The following is a 24,263-nucleotide window of genomic DNA, read 5'->3' on the forward strand; positions in this document are numbered from 1 at the left end:
GTGGTAATAAGTTTATCAAATCAGACATTATCAATAACTAATATCATGTTGACATTGTTAATACAGTGTAACTAGGCTGCACTACTTCTAATTTTCTAGTTAATTAACTAATAAACTAATTAACTAATTAGCTTAATAAAAGTTTGGTGAGTGTGATCTTCAAACATTGTCACAGCCACCTCATGTTATGTCAGAACGTTGCGCGGAGTTCCGGGTCACAATTATTTATAAAAATCATAAGAGATGATCTTTAAGTTTAAAAGACTAAGTTCTAAAATTATGTACTGAGTTAATGTCACAGGAACAGGTTCATCTTAAAATATAATTGCTGTCGGCGTCAGTGAACATAATCTATCAAAAATATAAAATAACGTATCAAAATGTCTTAAATAAAAACCTACTTTAGTTCTGCATACTCAAATGAAGATGAGTTTTAAGGTTTTAGTTTCGAGTTCTTTCTCAGGTTATAAAGTTTACACAATGAACAAAGTTTTCAAGCGAACGAAAATACAAGCTTGAAAAACGTAAATTGAAACATCGCACATATTTTATTTACAATCCACTAGTCTTAAGAATGGTTCAGCAGTTAAAAACATATGAACGTCGTATAAAATTAATTAAAAATCATGTTAAGTTTAAATATAACAGGGTCGCTATATAACAAATTCAGTAAGTCAGTGTCATGACTAATTATAATTGTCCTACACAGTCTCGGGTCAATAATTCCAGAACAGTTCATTTTTCAAAAACAGTTCAACAGCGATCATCAATCCTAAATGAAGGTGGTTCTATTCAACAAATAAAGATCAGGCATGCCCTGATCGTTTTCTCTATTTTAGTCGGTATTTGAGCTTGTAGATGCTATTCTCGGGGACGTTATCCTCGCAATAGTGAATGTTGGAGGAGGCCACAGTATCGGACATGGTCAAGGGTTCGTCCCTGACAGACAGACTCTCAACACACCCAGTTATTCCTGGCTCAGTGGGGGATCCTCCTAAGTAGAGATAAGGTCCCACATTGAGAGTGTTTCTCTGCCCTGGAGATACCACCTCACTTGCCCATCTGTCCACCATCAGCACGGCGTGGTTGCCTCTCAGAGTGAGGTGAAGGAAATGCCACTTTCCGTCATCAACATATCTGGGACACTCCAAGAATGCAGGACCAGCTCCCAGCTCGAAGGTCATGTAAAGACGTCCTTTGGAGATACCTATCTCGACATAGTCAGGGTGCTGACTTGACAGTTCTGTGCTGAACAGAAGTCCTGACTTGCTTGTTACCTTGAACACGATGGCCAGCATGAGGTCTTCGTTGGTTGAGTTATCAGGGTTGAGGAACTTGAGGAAACTGTTGCCGTTAAAACGGGGCGTCTGTCTGTTCCACTGCACATCGCATTTATCTCCCACAAAGTTGTGTCCACAGATACAAGAGAAGTAACGTGGTCCGTCAGAAACGCAATTGTTGTAGTCGTTAACTGAGTTCTGGCAAGCATTATCGTAACATCCCTCCATAGCACACTCAACCACATTATTCTGCTCAGCGTACTCAGGTTCCACTCCATCCACTGTCACCTCGGTGAAGCACCCTCTAAAGTTGTTCGAGAATTTCGCAGAACCACCAAGGTAAAGCTTAGCTAGTTTCCTATCTCCTTCGTATATTGTCATCATCTCTTCTCCTGTTCCTAGCTCCACAGACACAGCATTTTCGTTTGCGTCAAAAGTCATGGTTAAGTCCAACCAAGCTCCGTCGTAACCTTTAATGTAGATAGTCTCCTGAGCCATACCGGTCAGTTTGATACTGGTTGAGTCGATAACCAGACTTACTATATCTCTACCCTTCTTGTCGTAACCAACAAAGACGGCTCCAGTCCCCTGAGCTGCCAGGGATAAGATGTAGGAATGTTTGTCAGTTTCCTGGAGTAACAGGTAACCGTCCCTGTTGAAGCTGGGGTTGCGTGACGGTCTGTCTTTCTCACAGTACTGGCCAGATCGACCCAAGGGACAGTCACAGTGTCCGATCTCGTTACACTGACCACCCTCTCCACACTTACCAAGATGTCCTACTATGCAAGTGTTACCACCTTCACAGTACTCAATACCCTCGAATTCAACTCCGTTAGATCCCAGGTCTTGACCAAGGTCGTAGAAGCATCCCACAAAACTGTTTGTCTTCGTAGAGTCTCCGATGTAGAACTGATGTCGTTTACGGAGAATGGTCTTCAGTTGTGTCGTTTTCAAAGTCATGACATCCGATTCAGAGTTGACAGTGAGTGTGATTGCTTTAGAGTTTGCTTTAATGTGAACCTTGTTCCATTCCTCGTGATCTAAACTTGCCGATGATATTTTGGTGTAAACCTTCCCGTCAAGGTTAGCCGTGAAGACCATGGTGTTAGCTTCTGTGGACATAGCATTGAGGTAGAAGTTATCGTACGCGAGGTGGAAGACAAATCCTGACCTTTCAGGTCGGAATCGGAATTCGAAACCTTTAGCGATATCAACAATTGATGTTTCAAACGCAACGAACGATTGAGCCGAAGAGAGATAAGGTACGACAATCTTGGTGGCACAGTTAGGTCCAGAGAAGGGGTACTTGCACTCACACGCGAACCCGTACTCTGAAACCACACAACTTCCACCGTTTTGACAAGAGTCATCATTACACTCTGTGACCCGGATCTCACAGTCATCACCAGTCCATCCCTCCAGGCACCTGCACGTTCTTCCTTCTCCCACCATTCCAACCTCGTAGCACTCTGCTCCGTTTTGACAAGGATTACCATGACACTCGCCCAGTGTAACCTCACATGTCTCACCAGCATAGAACTCCGGGCACTCGCACTCGAATCCACCGTAGGTGTTGGTACAGTTAGCACCGTTGTGACAGGGGGTGTTGGCGCACTCGTCCACATCTCGTTCACAGAAATGGCCTGAGAACATGCCCTCACAGTCGCAGGAGTATCCGTTAAGCTCGTCCACACATCTGGCAAAGTTCTCACAGCGGTTAAACCTGCAGTCGTCAGAGTTTATGCTACAGTTTACCCCCTCGTAGCCCTGGGGGCAGATACAGAAGTGGTCGATGCCGTAGTTAAAGCAGCTGGCACCGTTTTGACAAGGATCGGGAGAGCACCTGTCTGATTTCTCCTCGCAGAATTCTCCGGTGTACAAGGCGTCACAAAGACAGGTGAAGGAATCATAGCCATCCATACAAAAACCATTTCCATTACAGGAGTCCTCAGTGCAGTCGTCAATATTGATCTCGCAGTCTTTGCCTTCAAATCCTGGGTGACAGTGGCAGTTGTAATCTCCAAACACGTTCAAACAGATTCCCTGACCATTAGAGCAAGCTGTCTCTTCAAGACACTCGTCTACATCTAGATCACACTGTTCCCCAGTGTACCCTGCATCACAGACACACACGGGAGAACCCTCTTCAATCCCACACTCTCCGTCATTACAGTTGAAAGCATCACACGCTGAACTGGAACAGTCGTGTCCGAAGAACGGTTCAGGACACTCGCAGACAAACATGCCCGCTTTTGTGGAGCAAACTCCGCCGTTCTGGCACGGTTCATTCTCACACATGTCCAGGATTATCTCACACTGATCTCCAGAGTAGCCCATAGAACAGAGACAGAAGTACTTCCTGTCATCAAACAGGGAGACACAGGTTCCCCCGTTCTGGCAGGTATCTTCAGCGCAGTTATCAATAGGTTCCTCACAGTACCTTCCTTGCCATCTCTCCGTACACTCACACTCGAACTCATCATTGGTCTCCACACAGGTAGCGTTGTGCTGACACTGTACTTGAGCACAAGTATCAGACAGATCACAATCTCTCCTTACCTTTCCATCTCCACACTCGCACTCATAACTCTCCTCAGTTTCAGTACAATTTCCCGCTAAGTCTCCGTGGGTGCAAGGTGTTAGAAGTTCACAGAATGCTTTGTCTTGACAATCAAATCCGTGGTAACCTTTAGGACATGGTTTGCAGAGGAAGGAGGTTCCTTCAACAGAGAAGCATCTAGAAGTATCGTTACAAGGATTAGGTTCGCACATGTCTATCAGTTCTCCACAAACTGTTCCGGTGTAACCAGCGGTGCAGTCGCACGTGAAGTTTGTGTCTGATGTCTCTAGACACTCTGCTCCATTAAGACAAGGGTCGAAGTAGCAGGGTGGGTATGTGCCCTGAGAGAGCTTATTTCCGTGGGTAGGAACCAACTCCACTCCATCAACTGCTACAGAGAATATGCTACCTGTAAAACTGTTATCTCCGAGTCCGATGAATACTTCTTTGTCCAGTTTGGTTTCAGACGAGAACTCCATTTCGGTTACATCATCTCCGTTAATAACATTGATGTGATTCATCTTCCTTTCAAAGGTCAGTGTCTTTACGGTACCATCAGCAAAGGTAAAGTCACTCAACTTAAACTCTAACATTTTCTCTCGGTCTTCCACGAACATGGTGTTGATACGTAAAATAACTGCATCTTCTTCGGTATTAATGAGTGGTGAAGAGAACTCGATCTTCAGAGAGTTCCCAACATCAAAATGTTTGTGATACGCCACATAACCGGCAGTGATCTGAAGTGGTACAAAATAGACGGTCTCCTCACAGAGGTCTCCTTGTAGGAGGTCGTTATCACACTCGCATGTTCCATCTCCGACACATGAACCTGAAGCACATGGACTGATACCGCAGAGTGGGGGAGCACCGTCCGCATTTACTTTTACTACACGACTAAGAGATCCGAGGAGGGAGTCTGCGTTCAGGTGGAACTCGCTTATTTGACCAACAAAAGGACTGAATGGGATGTTTGCGTCAAAGTTTTTCACAAGATGGTTAAGTCCAAAGAAGTCTCTTACTCCACCAACATATACTGTATTCCTACGGAACAAATCCACGGACTCGTATTTGGTTCGGACAATGTTATTTACATATTTACCACTCACGGCAAGTGACGCTTTCTGAGCGTGTAGGGTAAGGGTGACGGTATTCCATGATTCGGCTGATAATTCAATACTCATTGTTTTGAATAAATCTGATTCTTTGTACAAGCCGAAGTGAACGGCTCCGTCTTTAAGAGCAAGATAGAATAAAGATTGTGGGACAGTCTTTTCTTTGTACTTGCTGGCACCGTACAACATGATACCCTCATCTGTCTCAGATTGGAACCTTATCTTGAACTCGTTACTCTCTCCATACTTGGTGTCCACAACAGCGTAGGAGTTGCTTCCTAGGAAGGTGAGAAGTTGGGGTGTTCCAGCACAATCAGGTCCAGACGGACTACGTTCACACAAACAGCCGTGTCCTCTTGTTCGTTCGTAGCAGATGTTGTCGCTACCACAAGGACTTCCCTTGCAGGGAGGGGTATAGTCTTCTGTAATATCTCGAGATTTGGCTGAGACAAAATTTAGTCCGATACTATCTTTCAGTTTTGCCTTTCTGCTGTTCAGAGTAATGGGCTGAATTTCACCAAAGAACCCTGGGATGGATGATGCTTCCAGGTCGGTTCCAGCAATGTCGACACTCGCAGGGATAGAGCCGAAGGTGATTGACCCGTCTAGATTCATATCCTGAATATGGGTGCAATCAAACAGTTCCACGTTATTATCGACAGAAATGGACATAGTGTTGTGATTTATGTGCACTCTAATCAGACTCCAGTGATCCATTTGTACTGTATGCGAGTGCTCTCTTGAGATGTACTCACCTGACACCATACAGTCAAAGAAAATATTACCGTCAAGATACATGGCACAGAAGCCATTACTTCCCTCGAACATCACAATAAATCCTCTGGGATACTCAGGATTGATCTCCATATCAAACTTGTACTCTGGATTGTTTCCTTCCAATTTCTTATACTGGTTTCCAGGGAATGCGAGGTGGCTGTCAGCTTTGAATGAGGGTATGATAATGAGGTCTGTGCATAGTTCACCATGATGGGGCCAGCTACACACACATTGGGGTCCCCTACTTGTGTCACGACAACCTCCAGGACACTCCGTGGATTGACAGTTCTCTCCAACTTCAATCTCACAGAGATCGCCTCGGAATCCAGCCAGACATTGACAGTACGGTCCGACTCTAATACCTCCGTTTTCACAAGGGATAGGTGCTTCTTCAGTTGGCTCAATAGAAATGTTGATATCATCTATTTCATCGTCATCGTCGCTGCATTCATCAAAACCTCCTCCTTCAGCCATGTTGATGATATCAATGTTACCAATATCTACCAGACATCCAGTGTACGAGCTGATAGCCTCTCTCTTAGCACTGGGAACTGCACCGAACTGCATACCTCCACTTGGTGACGCATCCTTTTTCTCTGAGAAGACGGAAACATCAGTCTGGTTACCCACCATCAGTTCAAGGTAATCATCCACTAAAATAACGCTGACGGTAGCAAATCTATCGGTGATCGGTAATTCAAGCATCGTTTCTTCCAGAGTCAGCTGGATCTTTGAGTCGAACAGTTTCAAACTGAGCTGACCAAGAGATGTGGCCTGTTCGAAAACTTGTTGTTCCGTTGTCATGTCCCTGATCTTCAGTCCCATCTTAAGTCGAACTCCTTTCTCAGTGACCTCTCCAAGAGGTATGGATGCCTTGCTCTGTGGATTGAACTGAAGAACACTAGCTTTCTTCTCGCACTTCTTGCCCACCCATGGTAGGTTACAGTTACAATCGAATCCTGATCGTGTGTTTGTACATACACCATCGTGCAGACATGTTTCAAATTGACAAAGTTCAATATTACAATACTCGCCCATAAAACCAACATCACAAACACATACAGCAGCACCATCCTCTTCGGCACAAGTTCCATGGGGGATACAGGGGTTGTTCTCTTCACTGCATAACTCACTGGGATGTTCACAATTGTCTCCAGTGTACCCTCCAGTACAATTACATTGGTACTCAGTAACACCCAGATTCTCACAGTCAGCCATATGGAGACAAGGTTCCAGATCACAGGGCTCCACGACCCGCTCACAATGGGCACCTCCGAACATTTCAGGACAGTCGCACTCGTAGCTTCCCAGCGTGTTCCGGCACGTACCCCCGTTCTGGCAGCTGTTCTCCAGAGTGGAGCACTCGTCGATATCACTCTCACAGTTATCACCGCTATAACCAACACAGTTACAAGTATAAAATCCAATACCCTGAGTACATTCCTGCCCGTAGAAACAGGGAGAAGGTGCACATTCATCGATATCAGTTTCACAGTTCTTGTCAGCGTATCCAAGAGGACATGTACACTCGTAGTCGTTGATCAAGTCAGTACACCCTCCTCTTACACAAGGATCACCCTCACACTCGTCAACATTAGTTTCACAGTTAGTTCCAATGAAGCCAGGAACACACGTACACGTGTACCTGTTCTCGCATTCCTCCTCCACGCATTCCGAACACTCTGCATCGTTCTGGCACAGTTCAGTGTCCGCACAAGGATCCCTCAGAGCCTCACAGGTCTTACCACCGTATCCTGGCTGACACTCACACTCAAAGTCCAGGATCTTATCTTTACACGAAGCACCGTTCTTACAAGGGTCGCCAGCACATTCGTCTATGTTTGTCTCGCAGTAGTCTCCTTCAAACCCATCGTCACAAGCGCAAAGTTCGTTGTCTCCATCTATCTGACAGAGCCCGTTATCTCCACAAGGACTGATAAAACAGGGCGGGTGCTTGTTCTGGCAGGTGTCCCCGTGGTACTGAGCAGTACAGGTACACTCAAAGTACCTCTCCTCACCCTCCACTATCGTCTCACAACCTGCCCCATTGAGGCAGGGCTCAACAGCACACTTGTCAAGGGGGTCATCACAGTTGTCACCCTGATATCCTTCATCACAGGTGCAGGTGTAATCTGCTATCCCGTCCTCACAAGTACCGTGGATACAGGGGTTAGCAGCACACTCATCTATATTTGTCTCACAGAGAGTGCCCTCCCAGCCGTCATTACACTGGCACTGAAAGTTACAGGTGTTAACCAGACTGATGCACATGTAGGTGTTCTCTGAACACTGCCCCGTCTCACAGAAGTCAACCTCGTCCTCGCAGTGGTCTCCGGTAAAGGCACAGTGACACTCACAGTGGTAGCCCAGGATCTCGTCTACACAGGTGCCTTCATGGAGACAGGTCACGTTTTGTGAGACACATTCATCAATCTCAGTCTCACAGGTTGTTCCTTCAAAACCTGAGGTCGGGATACTGTTAGAGACACACTTAACTAAAACAGTGGGTTATTGCTATTGGAAAGCTAGCTAATAAAAAGATAAAAGAACCTAAACTTAGTAGTCCCACAAACTGAATATAAAATATGTTTAATAAATGCACTTATAGGAGTAAGCTGTTACCTGTCTCAGAACAGTCGCACTGGATCACGTTATCTACAACACTGCAAGTACCGTTGTTGAGACAGCTGTCAGGTTCACAAAACTGCAGCTCTACCTCACATCTTGATCCAGTATACCTAGTCGAGGGTTGGATTATCAGGATTGCATTATTATATTTCTAATATGTTTACCTCATATGAATACAGTGAACTACAATTTGCAAATAAAAAAGGGAGCGAGAGAGTCTTACTTTTCAGAACAGAGGCAGTTGTATCCAGCGATACCATCAGAACAGACTCCACCATTAATACACTGGTGGTCGACACAGTCGTCTGTGTTAGTCTCGCACAGAGCACCTTCATATCCATCCAAACAGACACATTGGAACCTGAAACAGTCGTCTTTAAAATTGGCACAAATCAAGACGACGGCTTAGTGGCTCAGTTGGTTAATCCGCCTGGTATTGCTTGAGGTACCAGGTTCGATTCCCGACTCTGTCACTAGCCGTGGGGTGAGCGTCGTCGACGCTCAGCTAAGGATCCTGAGTGGTCTATGCAGCCCCCCGGTCCACTCAGCCAAATACTCGAGAAATCGGGTGTGAGGGTTAAATGAGGAGCTGCCCATTGCAGCAAAGTCTCGGGCGAAGAAAGTATGGTACACACTACCTTAACCGTCACTGGCCTAATGTATAATTGAATCCTTCGGCTTCCTGTAATTGGCTGGTTACACACTTGTGTAACAATGTGGCTGTTGGAATGTCCGAAGTAAAATAAGTGTTGAGATAAAAAAAATAGAGCACATCCATAAAATATCGAGTTATTCTGTTTCTTTTCATATTATGGATACAGCCCAAGATTAAATCTTGGGCTGTATCCATAATATGAAAAGCGCTTCAGCAGCTTTTCTAAAAAAGACCTAAGAATATTTCCATGGGAGAATAACAGTTAGTAGAAAGCTACAACTCACCCTCCGTCCTCATTGACGCACTCAGCTCCGTTCTGACAAGGAGACGCCGCGCACTCGTCCACATCCTCCTCACAAGTATCTCCCGTCCACTGGTCCGGACAGTCGCAGGTGAAGGTTCCTAGTCCGTCACTACACACACCCTCGTTAGCACAGGGTACTGATGCACAGTCGTCTATATTCTCATCGCACAGTTCACCTGGTATTAAAGGGTGGAGTTAGAAATGAGTTTACAATTTACTGAGTTATCCAGACATCGGGATCTCAGGAGTGTGGATTACTGGCTACCATTTGATGGGACGCTTCACGCTTCATTACTTCATACGTTAAAAATAGTGTCACTACTACTACTATTACTACTATTAGTGAACTCTTATATTTGACAGTACAGTAATGTAATACTACTATCCCACTAGAATAAATATGAAAATATTAAACAGATAGATTATACGTCTAGTGCTGACAAGTGGGATTAAATTCGGGATTTAATATCATTAGGCTAATGATAGTTTAACCGTTAACATTAAAACGGGCAATTACACCATAAAAACGTACGTTTGAGCATTTCAACACTGCTTAGCTGGTTAGTTATTAGTAGGATCGACACTCATAACGTGCACATTTTTATAAGAAAGTAGGTTTTTTAAATACAGTATACATGATTTAATTTAGGTCTGTTTTCCGAAATCTTACAAATTAGATTATTACAACTATTATAGCATTGTGTGTTTTTTTGAAAACATTGTTCTTGCGTATGCCTTATCTGTTTAAAGGTTACTCAAGGATTGGAGCCGATGTGGGAGCCGACAATGAGGCCTGAGCAATTCAGCATGCCTACCTTCTCCAAATTCATTACTGGTCGAAGAGGATGTCAACAGGTGTCAGGTACTAGACTCTGACGGATACATTGTCATTTTAACCCCATAGGAAACCTTCTGTGACTGTAATATGACATGTTTTGTAGCCCGCATACGACATACGACATTTACTTTGGCTTTAACAAGTTGGTATGTATGGGTGTTTCAGTAAAATCAATTGTATTGTATGTATATTTGATTGATACAATTAAATTTTTTGTCACCCGTTAATCTGGTGATATCCCCTTAGCCTTATTTGGTGTTTTAGAAGACAATTGTTCGTTTCAACTGTTTGCTCCGACGAGAAGAGAAAGAGCCGCTCAGACATGGGCACCGTATTGAGTAAATTATGTAATTATATATTTAAATAATTTACTCAATACGGTGCCCATGTCTGAGCGGCTCTCCTCCAAAAACTTTCTCTTGTATATCTTATACAATATCATTGCCTCATAAGCTCATAGATGTGGGGTAGTAAATACTAAATATTGTGTTTCGTTTCATTTCATGAGTGCAAATAGATTACGTTACTAGTAGATCTATGTAGTGGGTCTGCTCCTTTTGTTACTGAGCCACACATTTATTATTGATGCAATATGGCTCAAGGTCAAAAGGAAATCGCGGCACTTGCGGAATCGCGATTTTTCCCATCCTCCGCGACAAATTCATCAATTGTTAAGACAATTAATCTATATTATAGCTTTATAACATACCTTTGCGGACACGATATGGACATAAACTCATGAGGGTAAAGGAGATATTTCTACGAACATATTGATAGTGAAAAACGTATACAAAGGATGCCATAATGCTGGCAACATTACATGCCCCAACCTTTAAGTCATACACTCAAACCAACTAGCAAGTCATTACCCTACGAACCAGTCTACCCATAATTCATAATTTTAATCGTGCAATTAATACATTATCTTTCGCTGCGATTTTCGAGATTTTCGCCACGATATTCATATTGCCTAGTTGTCGCGGCGCCGCGATTTTTGGCCTAAATTATCACGATTTTCTTTTGTCCTTGATATGGCTTTATAAGTTTTCATATTGCCTAGTTGTCGCGGCGCCGCGATTTTTGGCCTAAATTATCACGATTTTCTTTTGTCCTTGATATGGCTTTATAAGTTTTTGATCTATTTTATCATAATTGCTTTATCGTCGAAATTGTGAATGTTTCAAATCAAATCAAATCAAATCATGCAGTTGATCCAAATTCAGCTGCGACAGGTGCCTTCTCTAAGCGTACACATTGTGAGGATTTCTCGGAATTTATCTCACTCGGGTTTTGGTGTAATTTTAGCCTAACTGAACAGTTGGTCACTGCAACTATTGTTTTCATAAGAGCATGACTTTTTATTCTTACCCAAAATAGGAAATCATACTACAGAGCACAGTGAATACTATACCAAGAGTATTATTTTTATCTTCCTCGGAGAAAAAAAAGTAGTAAACTTCCGAGGTTGCTTTTTAGTTCTTTTAACAATTTTTTTAAATGTAACAAATCTATATCTCAAGGCTATGACAACTCCGCCTAGCGGTACAACAGTAACAGACAGTAATGATGTGCTATGGTGGAGATCTTATTACATCGAGAAACTCCAGACTTCTGACCGGGTGGTAGGCTCGGTGCTAATCTTAGCCATCTTAGTTGGACTTTTGGGGAACGGATCTGCCGTATGCTACTTTTGGTCGAGAAGAAAAAGAACAATCCACGACCTGCTTTATCTCGCCATAACAACCGTTGATTTTCTTACCGTTTTATTGGTTATTCCTGTTGTGTTACCTCTCTTCAACTACCGATATAAAATGCTCTTCAAGAGTAAAGTGTTCTGCACTGCATGTGCTTCCGTCATTATGTTCACAGCAAGAATGTCCATGTTTCTGGCGATGATGATCTGTATTACTCGCACTATTGCCATGAAATGTCCTAACCGTATTCTCAGTCGATTTTGGGTGATTACTGTTATTGTTGGATATGCTACTTATATGTTGGTGATCTACTTGATCTACCTCCCTCAAAGATGGCAATATGGTGAATACTATTTTCATCTGTCTTCTTGTATACTTGAGACTTTGGACTTTAACAATGTAAAATTTGCTACATATTATGGGATGATTTCTTTCGCTGTGGAACTAACTTTACCATCACTGATAACTTTTATCTGTTTTGTTGTCAGCACGAGGGTGCTGATGACCCGGCCAGCACTTAGTAACGAAACAGACAAAAGAATTCGCCGTGTTTCGGTCACAATCTCAATTTTCACTGCAGTTTTTCTGGCGTTTAACATACCTTGCTTCCTCTATCAGATATGGGAGATTCTTGGGGCACTCAGTCTCCTACCATTTGATTCGGAAATATTTGATCCTCTAGATGTTGTATTCCTCTATTCTCAACTCATGTTACAGTTTTTCCCGATATATCTGAACGCTGCAATCAACCCACTCCTTTACTTGCTAAGGATGAAAGGGTACCAGAACTGGATTCGGCAAGCTCTTAAAAGAACGTAGAGAAATTATCAGACACGATTTATGAAAAATAATCTGGCACCTAGCCTAGCTAAACATGAAGATATTATCCTTACAGCTTCTTAAATTCAATGTTTTTTACTGTTATTCAAATAAGATTTAACATTTGCTGTTATTTGAAATTCTGTTCTGTAATTAACCTTTCCTGATCTTTCATTTTTTATACATTTATTGGTACCGAATAGCGTACTCAACCGAATGCTTAATATCCCGATATCCGATGATAAGGTAAGCCTAAACAAGGAAAATCATGCGGTTTGGTAGGTGGATGGATCGGTGTCTATCTGGTCACAATTATTATACCGTGAAAGCAGTTATTTGATAGCTAGTTATTTAATAACTAGTTATGTAACAGCGAGTTTTTTTAATGTCTTGAAGTAATGACTTAAAATCGAAATGACTTACCGGTAAATACAATGAACAAAATTATGTTCCTGAACATAATAGCGATAATGCTGACAATCAGCTCACTGCAACAAAATGAGTTGACGGTGTCTGCAACAGACACCGTTCATATGATGCGCAATAGCTTGGGTGCGTGATCGGGCTTACAAAACGGCTCCGGAGATAAACAAACTTACTGAACCACGGCAGTAAAAACATTGCTCTTCACAGGTTATCAGTTAGACGTTATAGGAGTTTAGAGTAGAAGACACTGACCTGTGTAGAACTCAGGGCAGACACACTCAAACTTGCGGTCAGGTAGATCCACACACTCCGCATCATTTGCACAGGGGTTCATCGCTCCCTTACATTGTCCTGAAGGGGAAATGTAATTAAATACATTTAATGTGCCTAATTATATTTAATTATAATTAAACATTATTAATTGATAATTCTGGAATTCTATACCGTTTTTGTTGAACGGTAGGGAACTGTAATTGTAAAAGTGTAGTAGAGGTATTGAAGTTACTCAGGCATGTTGAACAGTAACATCAGGTTCACAGAGTGTTTTACTTACCAACATAAACATCACAGTTGTTTCCCTCGTAGGCCACATCGCACTCGCACGTGTAATCAGCTACTCCGTCAACACAGGTACCGTGCACACAAGGCTCACTGGCGCAGTCGTCTATGTTAGTTTCACATCTCTCTCCTTCAAATCCTAGAGAGATGTTATTGTTAATGATTTGTTGAGTTTAATTTCTTCTTCTTATTAAAAATAAACCCGTCTGAGCAAATAAGGGGAGGGATTATCAAAATTGGGCAGGGATTATTTATTAAGCGGGAGTAACAGCAGGATTAATTAAAATAATCCTTCTCTTAGCAGTATCCCAGAGGTGTTTATGTTAGGTTAATGCCATGTGAGATGTTCTGGAACATTCTTGAATATGTTGTTGGCTGGAACATAATCAACGTCGTATATTGATCATTCTGTGAACTACGTATATAAATACGGTTTATCAGAACTTAATGAAACTTGCACGAGACTGTCAGGAAGCACCTGGCGATAACCCCGTCCGGCCACCACTTGGCGGGAGACATACATTCCTCGGCTAATGGAGTTCAGCATTAAAACTCTCCGCTTATCATGTAATCTTGCCTGGTATAATATATATCAAACTGCAAACAATCACTGAATCACTGTAAAAGCATCTTCAGAATCTTTTCAGTGCAATTACTTCAAATTACCTTAGAACGCTTAAATAAATTACAAGTTATAATATATTATTATTAATTACATTACGAAATGTGTTGACCCGAGCTGCTGATAAGAATAAGTTACTCGGCGGACATGGCATATAAAATCACTAACTCACTCTGGTAATCTGTTATTCTTTTATAAATCTCGGCACATTGTTAACTTGATATCAATATGATGTTACTTTTAGTCCTGTTAATTTTGGTTGGTGTGGGTGTGACACAAGATGATCCTAACAAGGCAGCAGAAACAGAGAGAAAGCTTAGTATATGCCCAGGTAAGATATTTTGTATCGTAACAAATCGAATGTTCAACCTTTTAAACTGAAAGTTTCTCTATAATATGTACATATCTCACAAATCTATATTTATTTAATGTAATACTGACTCGAGTGAGCTTCTCAGTTTGATCATAATAACTAGCTATGTTATCGTTTTCAGAACATAGAGAGACGCTCAAAGACCTGATGACCTCAAACAAGTGTTCCAACGACGAGCGAATTCCTTTAACAGACATTGCCGACGAACTGGCAGAGAAACTGGCAGACTTGCTGTTGGAAAGTGACTGGGAAGTCCTGAAGGTGAAGGGTGCACGGTCTCGTAGAGCACCACGATGCGGTCGGGTATGCACTCCCACTTGCATGTACCGATCTACTGGGCGTTGCTATTACTCGGGTTGTGAGAATGTTCGGTCATATCCTTTGACCGAATCGCCGGATGGGGGTTATGGCGATTTAATGAGGATTAAGTGGCGCAGCGGCAGTGTGACACAAGATGATCCTAACAAGGCAGCAGAAACAGAGTGAAAGCTTAGTATATGCCCTGGTAAGATATTTGTATCTTATCAAAATTAGATGTTTAACCTTTTAAACTGAAAGTTGCTCTGTAATACCTATCTCACAAATCTATCTTTATTTAATACTGCCTCGAGTCATTTTCTCGGTTTGATCATGATAACTAGCTATGTTATCGTTTTCAGAACATAGAGAGACGCTCAAAGACCTGATGACCTCAAACAAGTGTTCCAACAACGAGAGAATCCCTCTAACAGACATTGCTGACGATCTGGCAGAGAAACTGGCAGACTTGCTGTTGGAAAGTGACTGGGAAGTCCTGGTAAAGAAGGTGAAGGGTGCACGGTCACGTAGATCACCAGGATGCGCCCGGAGGTGCACTCCTAGTTGCAGAACCGTGTGTACTAACAGCTGTTATTGGAGTTGTGGGTCTGGTTCAGATTTTACCTCTCCGTTATATTCTCATGACGGAGAATAGGTACAATGTTGCCCGGTTGTTAGAGGGCTATTAGCCGACTGTATCGACTTTCAATATCTAACTTAATTCACTTTTTTCTCTATCGGGTAATTAAAGATATTTTTAAAGTTAAAGATTCAGCCTGAATTTATTCAAGATAATGTTTAATATAATATACGTAGATATATATTTTAAATGGTATTATTTTTGTACTACGAAGTAATATTTTATAGCTGATCGATTAACGGAACCCGTCGATTTGTGTCATATCAGAATAAAATCTTTCTAGGTAATAAAACGTGGAAACTAGCAACCATTGTCACCAGCAAATAATTAACCAACTGACCTGATGGACAGTTGCACCGGAAGTTGGTTTCATCAACATTACTACAAGTAGCTGCGTTCTGGCACGGCTCCAAGTCACAAGGTGCTGGGGCGATCTCACAATACTGTCCGCTGTACTTGTTTACACAGTCGCATCTGGAGTTAGAAAACATTTCATTAACTTAGAATATTTTACTAGTGAAAACTAATTACTAGATTGTATACTCTCTCAGTACAAATTAAGTAGCTCAGTCATTTGAAAGACTAATAATTTGGCATTAATGCTTTTACAATTGTATGTTTTTACAATTGTCCATATTTAGAATTTAATTCCCAGCAAGCGCAACAAAGAGCAGCTGATATGATCAACTTGGTAGCCATGTATGAGACTCTGGGTTTATACCTGAAATCAGCGATGAGGTCCACACACTGTGCCCCATTAAGACACTGCTGACCATAATCCTCACACTCGTTCCTGTTTATCTCACAGTTAGTTCCCTTCCATCCAGCCTGTTAGGAGTTATTCACAGGTCACAAGATGTGCAAATTAGCTTTATCTCCATCTCAATTTGAATTAAACATTGAAAAACATAAAAAGTCAGAGAATTATGCATGATTCGATCAAATGTTCGGCTGTATTTATAATGACTGTAATGGCTGTAATTATAATGACCAACAAGTAACTATTAATAAAACTAACTTACCCTGCACATGCATCGGTATTTTCCTGGCAAGTTAATACAGATACCGTTAAGACAAGGACTGTCCATACACTCATTGACATCACCGCACTGGTTAGACTTCCTCTCGAACCCAGGCATGCAGGCACACTCGTACCCGTCTATCTTATCCTGACATCGGGAAAACCTGGAGGCAGGAGTAGATTAAATATAGATAAATATCATAAAAGCAGGTACATGATACGAGCTATGGGGATAAAAACAGGTACATTTTGCGAGGTATGGGGATAAAAACAGGTACATGATCCGAGGTATGGGGATAAAACAGGCACATCATCCGAGGTATGGGGATAAAACAGGCACATCATCCGAGGTATGGGGATAAAAACAGGCACATCATCCGAGGTATGGGGATAAAAACAGGTACATTTTGCGAGGCCATCAGCAAATTATTTTCGGAAACTTGTAACAGAAAATTATATCCCACTCACAGTATCCTCTGACATGGATTTCCGACACAATCATTAGGGTTGATCTCACAAAACTCTCCCGACAAGCCCTGGGGACAATCACAAGTGTAATCATCATGACTCCCGATACAGGGTGTACCGTTCTGACACTCCGACACCAGGTCGCAACTGTTCTCCATCTCCTCGGAGCATGTATCCCCCAGGTAGCCCATGGCACAGTGGCAGGTAAAGTTGTGGTGCTCCTCGTGGTAGTCGCACCGGGCTCCGTTCTGACAGGGTTCCGCGTAGCAGTGACTCTCAGGGTTCTCACATCTGTCTCCTGAGGGGTATAGCTCTAGCTGGTTACTTGCTATTTACTTTATACATACAAGGACTGGAATATTGGGTACTAGATCAGGTAGATTAGGATGATGGTTAGGATGATGGCATTAGTTTGATTTGACCAAACTAATGCCTTTCATTGCTTTATAACGTGATAGCACACAAACCTCCGTATCCGATAGGACAGTCGCAAGTAGCGGAATCTCCAAGTTTCTCGCACACTCCACCGTTAGTACAATCCAACAGCTCACAAGGGTCTACTGCCACCTCACATGTAGGTCCTGGGAACGTTACAGAAGATAAAACATTTACAAAATACAAAGAATTTCGGTTTAACAGATCACATTATTGGATACCCCTTTCTAGATGAAGTTTTGTCCAACTGTTGGAAAATTCGGCAGCTGTCCAGTAACTGCGGTTATTGCTATTATAAATCAAGAGGCTTGCATATAATGAACATATTGACACGGGTGCAGAGTTGAGTCTGTACGGAACCTAGTAGTTTCAGATCCTTGTTTAACTTGCCGTACAGCAAGGTCATCCACTACTTTAGCCCGGCGAGGCACATAACTCCCTCTACAACTCCATGACAAATGTTTCACATATACTAGCCGAGTTCACAAGAATATATCCTTGTGTTTGAGAAGAGCTCGTTAGAACTGCTTCCTTTCCCTTCAGTATCCCACAGTCTCTCGAGTTTCGTAACTGCCAGAGAACTCTCTTAAACAATTACTAGACTCGGTGATTATAATAGCTACAATCTACATACCAGTCCATTGTTGAGGACAAGTACAAGAGAAGTCGGATGGATCCTGGCCCTGAGCACACTCTCCATTGTTCTTACAGGGTAGTTTGTAGCATTCTCCACGGAGTGTTTCACAGTTATTTCCAGTGTATTCTTCAGCTGTAAAAACAAGGTACAGATTAGGCATGTGTCGGGAATGAGTATTGGGAAACATAAACACGAAGATGTGCCGCGCTGCAATGTTTTTAATTTTACTTCACCAAGTGGTTTAAAGTTACCGAAATCTTATAACATAATTGCCAGAACTAAAACATATTTTTGTCAGAGAGAAAGAGAGAGAGAGAGGGATAACTTACTACAGTCGCAGAAGTAGGCCATGTCGTTGCTGATACAGGTAGCCGCATTTTGACAAGGGTTAGGTTCACAGTGGTCCACGAGTGCTTCAGTAGTAGGTGCATCTGTGGTGGGCTCCGTCTCAAAACTCTCAACTATGTCTGTGCAGACCTCACCTTCATACCCGGGGTAACATTCGCACCTGGGTGGTTCAATCTGTTTACAAATCTGATGCAGCACTGTTTTCTTAATCAGACCTATCATGTATCAGCTACTGCCTACTGGTAAACAAGTTCAATTAAATGAAATATTTGTGAACAATTAACAAATATCCAATTCTCTCTAGAAACATTCCACGATGCAAGAATACAGCTACACTTACTCGAATCTGTCGTCTAGACTGACGCATCTGGCGGTGTTGACTGGGTCACAAGGGTTATCCATGCACCTATCAACTGACATGCAGTCTCTACCAGACCAACCCTCCTTACAAACTCGTGCTCCTTCTACAATCTCACATCGGCTCAGGAAGACACACTGGTCCATCTGAGATGGAACGTCACCTTCCTCCCTCTCACACCTGCCACCTGGAATGTAGCTTGTAGAACACAAGGAAATATTTTACTTAAATCGATTAGCCAAAAGTGTAGAAATTATGGGAATGCTTTATTAATATTCAACAAATTTGAGTCTGATTTATCTTGGATAAAGTGAAAGAGCAATTTTACGCTCAATTTGAATAATACATGTGTTTTCAGTTCGGTTTGCTTACCAGTGAACCCATCGTTACAGGTGCACACAAGAGTTTGTGCTAGGAGGTCCTCAGCACATTCCCCGTTACCACTACAGGCGTTCTCACTACATATCTCTATTTCACAGAAATCACCTGATAGGAATTGAGGATTACATTCCAAAATCCATACCTTAGTATGTAAAACATGAACCAAATAAAAATTTAAGAACCGCACTAATAACATTTGTTGAAAAGTTAAAATAATTGACAATAACGCGGTCCGATCTTATGACTTATATCACTGATAAGAATTAACAAAATATAACAATATTACGTACCCACGAAGTTATCAGGACACTGACAATAAGAATGATCTCCGATGATGCAGTTACCGTTGTTTCTACAAGCTAGAGGTCCGAATATGTCACAATTCTTTACGGACTCACAGTACCTACCTGAATTTGGAGTGTTCTTCAGTCAGTACATAGTTAAACAGGATGAATATGGACATTGCGATCATTTAGTTTACCTCCCCACATTTCCGTGTATCAAGTGTCAGACAAATTAAGCTACATTTTATAAAAAATAAGATTCTCTTACCTTCGTAACTGAAGGGACAAGCGCACAAAAAGCCATCCTCTGCCTCAGCATCCAAGAAACAGTCAGCACCGTTCTGGCAGGTATTTTCCTCCTCAGTACAAGCAGTAAGGGAATCCTGGCACTTATCTCCACTGAACCCAGTAGGACAGACACAGGTGATAGCACCGTCCTCATCCTCACACCTCCCATTGTTTTGACAGGAGGTGGGGGTGCAGGAGGAGGTGGAGAGGTGGCACAGCACCCCCGTCTTGTCATCAGGACACGTGCAGCTGAACGAGCCTGCTTCGTCGTTAACACAGGTGGAGCCAGCTTGGCAAGGTACAGCTGAGCAGTAGTCCACTCCAAACGAGAGATCGCATCCTTCACCATGGTAACCGGGGTAGCAGACACATGTGTCCTTTTCTCCGGATACACATTTTCCGTTACCGTGGCAATCTTTAGTACATGCCTGTAAAAGTAAGCGTGTTTATATCTACATCCTGTACATTCAGCTGGAAATTGGATCGTAAACAGTTCCTTGCAAAGTTTAACTGGCAGTGTTTTCAGTGTACTTGACAGGAAATACCAGGAACTACAGTTCTCCCCTAAAATCAAGTCCCTGAAAGACTATAGCTTATCCAGAAAACAATGAAGAACTAACCGCTTGCCCTGCACAGACTATATCGTAGTCAGGACAGCGAATAGTTCCGTCGAAAGCAATGTTATAACTGAGGGCGTTCTGGACTGCGACTGTCGCGCCTGATGTGCACGTGTACGTGTTTTTGCTGACACGAACTGTGTAGCTGTCAACTCCGCATTCAATCTTGGGGACAATTACTGAGTTAGTGTTGAGAAAGAAGGATCCGTAAAAAACAAACTAGACCAATACAGGAACTCAATAAAAACAATCTGTTTCCTCCAATTATTTTTCAGCTCATTGTGCTCAGATAAACACTCACCGGGTAGCAGCCACTAGACTGCTGGGTTGTACCCTGCACGTTACTGGTCCAGTTACCCACATAGTCAAAACATCTTGAAAATCCTGTGTACGCTTCTCCAAATCTATCCAGTTCTGAGGGACGTTAAGTATTAAGTTTGATAAAGGTTACACCTACATATTATACTGCTAAGACCAGTGCTAGGACGACTTTATGTTAGGATTCTAACTCAGTTCATTACTATCATGAATGTATCCAACAACATAACAGCATACAACATAACAACTTTTGCCAAGGAAGCTTATACCCAGTGGCGTAACGTTGCCTGTTACGCACAAAGTAAGTATTATAAGTGTGTTTCTAGAGCAAAACGCGCAGTTTTGCTAGTACCTCAGTTATTTTTTTTCAAAATTGTCCCACATTCAAACGACGATTTGGCGCCCCCCTAAGATGGCGCCCCCCTCCTTCCCCCTGCACAGCGTTACGCCACTGTACCCTATATACGGACTATATCACTACAACAATATTGCAAGCTCCTACTCAATACGGGGATTGACCACCTGAGAACCGCTATTCCCGGTAAAGTCTAAAGAGTACATCATTCCGAATTCTTACGATTTTCCTTCCGATCCAGGATTTCGACTTTTTATTGCTTTTATCACTGAATTTCGAGATTTTCTTGATACATTGCCAAATGTTTACTTCGTATTAAGTTTTCTCTAGATACTTATATCACGTACGTATATTCTTAGATGAAATCATATTATCTTCTTGACAGTTCAGTCAATCGTTTTGGTTCATTTGATAATCTTGAAGTAAACTGATACATAAATCGTTCTTCATCCTACTCAGCAATGCAGTACAACACAACTGAAGCAATGCCAGTCTCAACCACCTGGCCTCACCTAGAAGATCTAAAAGCCCCCTACCCTTACATCGCTCCCGCAAACCTGCTCCTAGCATTGTTCGTTCTCCTCCAAAACACGGTCATCTTCCTGCACTGCTACAAAGACAGGGCCAGGATAGCTACCAGAATGTTCCTGATGATAGCCCTGGTAGACATGCTCTCTGCTCTTGTTGAGATGTTGAGGGTTTGAGTCGCTCTGCCTTGTTTCTACAGACCGAAGGTCAACATTCCAGCGGTGGTGGTGGTCTGGTATCTCTCCGTTGGACTTTCCTGTTACAACTGCTCAATTTCTTTCAACGTGATCCTGGCAGTCGTGAAAACCATCAACATTGTCAACCCTTTTTACATCATTAAAAAGAAGATCGTTGATGGGTTCATGATAGCCGCGACTATCGCATGGTTTGTAATCGGAACTATTGATATCATCCTTATCTACTCGCTTCACAATACGGCCCACTCCTGTTATTCTCATTGGATCCTCCTGTTCGGGTACAATACCCTTGGAGAAGGAATCATGGCCAAGTTCAACCTATCCCTGATTGATGCCTCTCAATCCTACAAAATTACCCTCTACTCCATACCAATGGTGGTCGAGTACTTGGTGCCATGTTTTGTGGTCTTCGTCTGCATGGTTATCCAGATGGTGAACATTAGGAGATCCTTCACCAGCAGTTCAAACCCCCAACAAGACCTCGCAAACCATGTTAACCTCACCCTTTTTCTCGTCTCCATGACCTTCTTCGTTTCGAATGCTGCTTTTTGTTTGTACTGCTTGTGGCCAGGTAAGAATTGTAATACCAAATATTTGTCAACCGCTTACAATAAACCAAAGACTATAACATTAAAAGGAGTTAAATCATAAATGATCTACATTTTTAGCTAGGGTCCTCATTTAGAATGTTTTTCAGGAAAAATGGACGCAGCTGTCTTATTGGTGTTACGATTTTCTCTGCCAAGAATAAACGCTATCGTCTTTCCAATAATCATCATCTTACGGAAGCCAGTCCTGAAGCAATCTTACATTTCTATGATTAAGAGCTTTGCTAACATGCCAGTCAAAGCGACCAAGACTATTTGGTCATTATCGAAAGGGCGGTCAACAACTACATATTCGATCTTATCTGAAGGGCAACTTATCAACAGTTCAATCACGAGCCACTAACTAACTAAGGCTCATATAGCAGAAGATTTTTCAATAAAGTTCAATTAAGTCGTAAACTTATCCGATGAGACTTTATCTAAAACATCATAATTGAACAACAACATTGTAAACAACTTGGGCAACCTAAGAACAACTATTTGAATTCCTTATGCTTGATTATTTTAAAACCTTATTTCTGTAAGTAAAACAGCTTGTATCAGTCCGATGTAACGAATAATGAACTTTCACTTACGAGGTTGTCGGGTTAGGTCAGTGCACATAACATTGTGCTCATGATAAGGACAGCGGTCTGTGTAGACATCAGTTCCAACCGTCGTCTCACCCTCAACATTGTGGGGAAAATCTGTGGATTATATTGGTGTAACTGCTATCGGAAGTACGATTAGGAATGAAGTAAATTCAAAGTGGATCACTACAGTTTGAGAAGTACTCCTCCAACTCACCACTGTCAAAGTTCTGGTACTCATCAGGGACAGTCCCTTCTTCCAGACCAATGTTGCATTCTCCAAACCCTCGGTGATCTGCTGCACACTTGCTTTTTCCTGGCTCCACACAGAATGGCTCCACTTCGTCCGGACTGAAACAGTTTTTATTATGATATCAGGCATTTTGATACGATTTAGAATTTAGATACAACTTAGCTTTGAGTGTATTTTATTTCTGCTTTTTTTTTGGTGCTCGAAAAGTTAATAATTAAAATACATTTTGTTTAATTTATGAGCACATGAACACGTACCTATATCCGCTAGGAGATAGTTGCTCGTAGCAAAACTTGCGAGCGAAGGCACAACCCGCACCTTTGCCCCAGATCAGAGGCTCCGAGAAGTCTTGTGCGAGGTCGTACCAGCCACTGTCCTTGAGGATTGCCCAGGTTATCTTGGAGATCACACCTCGGCCTTTAAGCCCGGCGCTCATCAGCTCGTTCTGAAAGTAGAATTGTTACTGAGATCTGCATATTGATCCACAAACCTCTTAACGCTATTACATATATAAGGTTTTTTTTAACGAGTCACTTGTCAGTTTTTCATCACAGTGGAGAAAACCAGTATTGCCCATATTTATGTTTGGAAGGTGTTGATACTGTGCCAAGTATAAAAACAAACTACCTTACGAGAAATATTAAAAGGTACGAAATGCGATGGTTTTTTTCGGAAAAAAAAACACCATATTTTTGGACTACCAAAATATAGGTCACCACAATTTTTTCCCCCAACTTATTTTTCAAATATTTTCTTTAATTATGACTTTGTCGATTTACTATCGTTATAGTAAGCTATCAATATGATTCATCTAACAAATGAACACTAGTATTACACCTGGGACTACACTGCAGAGAGGAAAGTCCCTAAACCAGAAGATCAAGAAGATCTACAAGAGGAAATTGACTTGTAATTTTTCAAATTTCATATTTTATTTTATTGATTTTCTCAAATATTAAGAAATGAAAAAAATCCCCAAGTACCATGATTTAATTTGGGGTACGAAATGAGTTGG

The 24,263-nt window shown here is 42.0% G+C and overlaps 1 protein-coding gene across 1 annotated transcript in view; it reads right to left on the minus strand.

Annotated features, from left to right (window-relative positions):
* LOC134811492 (uncharacterized) overlaps positions 1–24,263 on the minus strand; it is a 53,987-nt gene continuing 29,724 nt past the window's right edge. The window contains exons 10-31 of the mRNA XM_063818340.1: positions 23,506–23,693; positions 23,213–23,346; positions 23,002–23,112; positions 20,722–20,834; positions 20,424–20,585; positions 19,784–20,231; positions 19,522–19,638; positions 19,223–19,336; positions 18,833–19,037; positions 18,474–18,652; positions 18,142–18,276; positions 17,540–17,653; positions 17,073–17,370; positions 16,606–16,768; positions 16,305–16,411; positions 15,924–16,057; positions 13,647–13,790; positions 13,346–13,444; positions 9,297–9,492; positions 8,581–8,718; positions 8,352–8,467; positions 1–8,191 (exon numbers count right to left, since the gene is read on the minus strand). Coding sequence (XP_063674410.1) covers positions 831–8,191; positions 8,352–8,467; positions 8,581–8,718; positions 9,297–9,492; positions 13,346–13,444; positions 13,647–13,790; positions 15,924–16,057; positions 16,305–16,411; positions 16,606–16,768; positions 17,073–17,370; positions 17,540–17,653; positions 18,142–18,276; positions 18,474–18,652; positions 18,833–19,037; positions 19,223–19,336; positions 19,522–19,638; positions 19,784–20,231; positions 20,424–20,585; positions 20,722–20,834; positions 23,002–23,112; positions 23,213–23,346; positions 23,506–23,693 — 10,776 coding nt within the window. The 3' untranslated portion in view covers positions 1–830. The remainder of the gene's footprint in view (positions 8,192–8,351; positions 8,468–8,580; positions 8,719–9,296; positions 9,493–13,345; positions 13,445–13,646; positions 13,791–15,923; positions 16,058–16,304; positions 16,412–16,605; positions 16,769–17,072; positions 17,371–17,539; positions 17,654–18,141; positions 18,277–18,473; positions 18,653–18,832; positions 19,038–19,222; positions 19,337–19,521; positions 19,639–19,783; positions 20,232–20,423; positions 20,586–20,721; positions 20,835–23,001; positions 23,113–23,212; positions 23,347–23,505; positions 23,694–24,263) is intronic.

This window comes from Bolinopsis microptera, chromosome 1, assembly GCF_026151205.1.
Source record: "Bolinopsis microptera isolate Bmic1 chromosome 1, MBARI_Bmic_1.0, whole genome shotgun sequence".
Taxonomy (NCBI): Eukaryota; Metazoa; Ctenophora; class Tentaculata; order Lobata; family Bolinopsidae; genus Bolinopsis; species Bolinopsis microptera.